At 36.0% G+C, this 3025-nt stretch overlaps 1 protein-coding gene across 1 annotated transcript; it reads right to left on the bottom strand.

The window, feature by feature from the left end:
• Positions 1-428: 428 nt before the first annotated feature.
• Positions 429-1359, bottom strand: LOC107854413 (zinc finger BED domain-containing protein RICESLEEPER 1-like). The gene is made up of 2 exons (XM_016699426.1): positions 1020-1359; positions 429-463 (listed from the first exon to the last, which is right to left on the bottom strand). The coding sequence occupies exons 1-2, from the start codon at positions 1357-1359 to the stop codon at positions 429-431; spliced, it is 375 nt and encodes a 124-aa protein (XP_016554912.1).
• Positions 1360-3025: the final 1666 nt, after the last annotated feature.

Below are 3025 nucleotides of genomic sequence, written 5' to 3' on the forward strand. Positions count from 1 at the left end.
CAAAAGTAATGTCAGGAATAACCAACTTATTTCCCCTGGTACAAGAAAAAGTGGTTACTTTCACTCAACTATAAAACCATTTAAAGCAAAAAATCAACTAACTTGGAATCACAGCATAGCTAACCAGAAATATAGTATGCAAATTTCAAAAAACAGAAAACAGAAAATCAGTCTACAAAACTGCAAATTCCAGAAACCAAAAACTGAAGTTTGCAAATTCAACATACATGCCTTCAACATACATACATGCATTGTGCAAATTCAAGTAACCAAAAATACAGTATCCAAATTTCAGAAACCAAAAAACAGTATTTAAATTTCAGAAACCAGAAAAAATATATATTTTATGCAAATTTCAGAAACCAGAAACCATATGTACAAAACTGTAAATTCCAGAAATCAGAAATATAGTATACATTATGCAAGTTTCAAAAACCAGAAAACAGAAATTCAGTGTAAAAACCTGCAAATTACAGAAACCAGAAACCATATATTCAGTGACCAGTGTGAAAATTTCATAAACTAGAAATCAAATGCAAGATTCTTTTCTTACCTTACCTTGTTCAAGTTGCTATATGTCATCAATGGTAGGTTCTTTTCCAACTTTGGCCAAATCTAAATAAATTAAAAGAACAAGTTAAGACTCAAGCAACAAAAATATTAAATAAATAATTCACCAGATACAAGTTTTTTTTTACCTTATTCAAGTTGCTCAAGAGAATCTAAATCCTCCGTGATACTTATAGGTTGTGATTCACTTTGAAGCCAATCTTGTAGACATACTAGAGCTTCTGCCAATTTAGAAGTTAATGAACTCCTAAATGAATCAAGAACACACCCCCAGGTACTGAAAGCACATTCTAATGCTACACTAGAAATAGAAATAGCTAAAATATCTTGAGCCATCTCAGAAAGAAAGGGAAATCTAGCCGAGTTATATTTCCACCAAAGCAATACACTAAAATCGAGCGTTCCAACTTAAATATCTTCTACAAGATATTTATCCAACTCCGACTTACAATTCTCGGCTCCACTCCCAGATGTGTGTCTACTCAACTCCTCATAAAAGTCACCAATATCAACCATAGAGCTTGAACTAGAAGCCTCAACTTCTGAAGATAGTTTACCACATTTGTCTTTTGAAGCAGACGATGAATACTCATTAAATAATGATTTCATGTACTCTCGCACATCTTTTTCTATAGTTGGTGCATTATTCCCAAACATATTCTTAAGTGAAAAACTAAGAGTGGTAAATTTGTGACGAGGATCCAAAACACAAGGTATAAAAAGTATCTTATTCATTTTTGTTGGATCACCCCAATATTTTTCAAATTTCTTCTTCATGTTTGTTGCCATTTGAGCAAACACAATATCATCACTTGATATTAATTTTGTCAAGAAAAAACCAACTTGACAAATTTCAAGAAAATGAATATTTGATGTAATAGACAATGATCTAGAAACCTTCAAAGTGAGCTTAAAAAATAATTCAAGAAATTTTGTGATTCTTTTAACGCTATCCCAATCACTACTCAAATGTGTACCTGCAGTTGTTCTTCATCCACAATATCTCTATCACCATCACACACACGGATACGATCAAACTCGAGATGATGTGCCAAACCAATATCACAACAATAACAACAATAACAGTCCCAGTGTATTCCTACAAAGTAAGGTCTGGGAAGGGTAAGATGTACGCAGTCCATACCACTACCTCCGCAGAAGTAGAGAAGTTGTTTCCGATAGACCCCCGACTCAAGATAGAGAATAGTACACGAAGGCCGTAATGAAATATGAAACAAGATGGATGGCATGGATGAAATAAGAAATAATAAACATAAAATACAAAATAAATAACAAAGAAATATGAAAATTAGCAAAAATACTAGCAATTCAAAATAAGACATAAGAAAGAGGACACCCACCTAGTAGTAACAATACACTTCCAGACCAAAGACACCCACCACACCCAAACTCTCCAGACTAGGCTCCTACTTAAGGACACAGACCTAGGATTACTAACTCGACTACACAAGCACTCTTCTACTACCTTGCTACAACCCACACACTCACACTAGCCTTCTACCCTAATCCGTAATCTCTACACCTTTCTGTCTAGGGTCATGTCCTCAGTAGGCTGTAGCTGCTCCATGTCATGCCTAATCACCTCCTTCCAATATTTCATTAGCCTACCTCTACTCTTTCTGAAGCCATCCGAAGCTAGCCTCTCACACCTTTGAACTGGGGCATCCATTCCCCTCCTCATCACATGCCCAAACCATCTCAACCTTACTTCTCACTTTTTTTCCTCCACCGAAGCCACTCCTACCTTCTCTCGGATAATATCATTCCTAACTCTATCCCCTCTAGTAAGTCTACACATCCAATGTAACATTCTTATTTCTGCCACCTTCAATCTTTGAATATGGGAGTTCTTGACTGTCCAACACTCAGCTCCATACAGCATGGTCGGATGGACTGCCGCTCTATAGAAATTGTCTTTAATCTTAAGGGGCACCTTCTTATTACACAACACTCCCGAGAAAAGCCTCCACTTCATCAAACCTGCTCTTATATGTTTAGAGACATCCTCGTCAATCTCACCAATATCACGATCAGCATAATTCAAAATTGCACCCTTATATTCATTAGCCCTGCTCAATATCGTAAGTCGAATTCCACCTTGTGGGAATATCTAAGAATAAAGACTTTTTTGCAAGATTTTCATCTACACAACATTCCTGAAAGTTCTTCAATCTAGCAGGAGATTGCCTAATGTATCTCACTGCTTGCCTAATTCGTTCAATTAAAATAGTTGTTTCTTTTATACCATCTTGAATGACAAGGTTTATGATATACACCATACACCTAACATGAAGATGCTTACCACCCATAAGATTGGTACCCCACTTAGTCAATTGCTTAGACAACTCAGCCACACATACTATTTGAACTAGCGTTAGCAATAGGAATCGTGAAAATCCGATGCAATCCCCACTCATGCAAACACTTAATAATG

The sequence above is a fragment of the Capsicum annuum genome, chromosome 3, assembly GCF_002878395.1.
Source record: "Capsicum annuum cultivar UCD-10X-F1 chromosome 3, UCD10Xv1.1, whole genome shotgun sequence".
Lineage (NCBI taxonomy): Eukaryota > Viridiplantae > Streptophyta > Magnoliopsida > Solanales > Solanaceae > Capsicum > Capsicum annuum.

What these genes read in the sequence shown, in the direction of transcription:
- LOC107854413 (XM_016699426.1), bottom strand. Translation starts at nt 1,359, where the DNA reads ATGGCAACAAACATGAAGAAGAAATTTGAAAAATATTGGGGTGATCCA. An exon ending in TGGGAGTGGAGCCGAGAATT is followed by an intron (nt 464 to 1,019) that starts GTAAGTCGGAGT and finishes TGTAATTTGCAG; the next exon opens with GTTTTTACACTGAATTTCTG.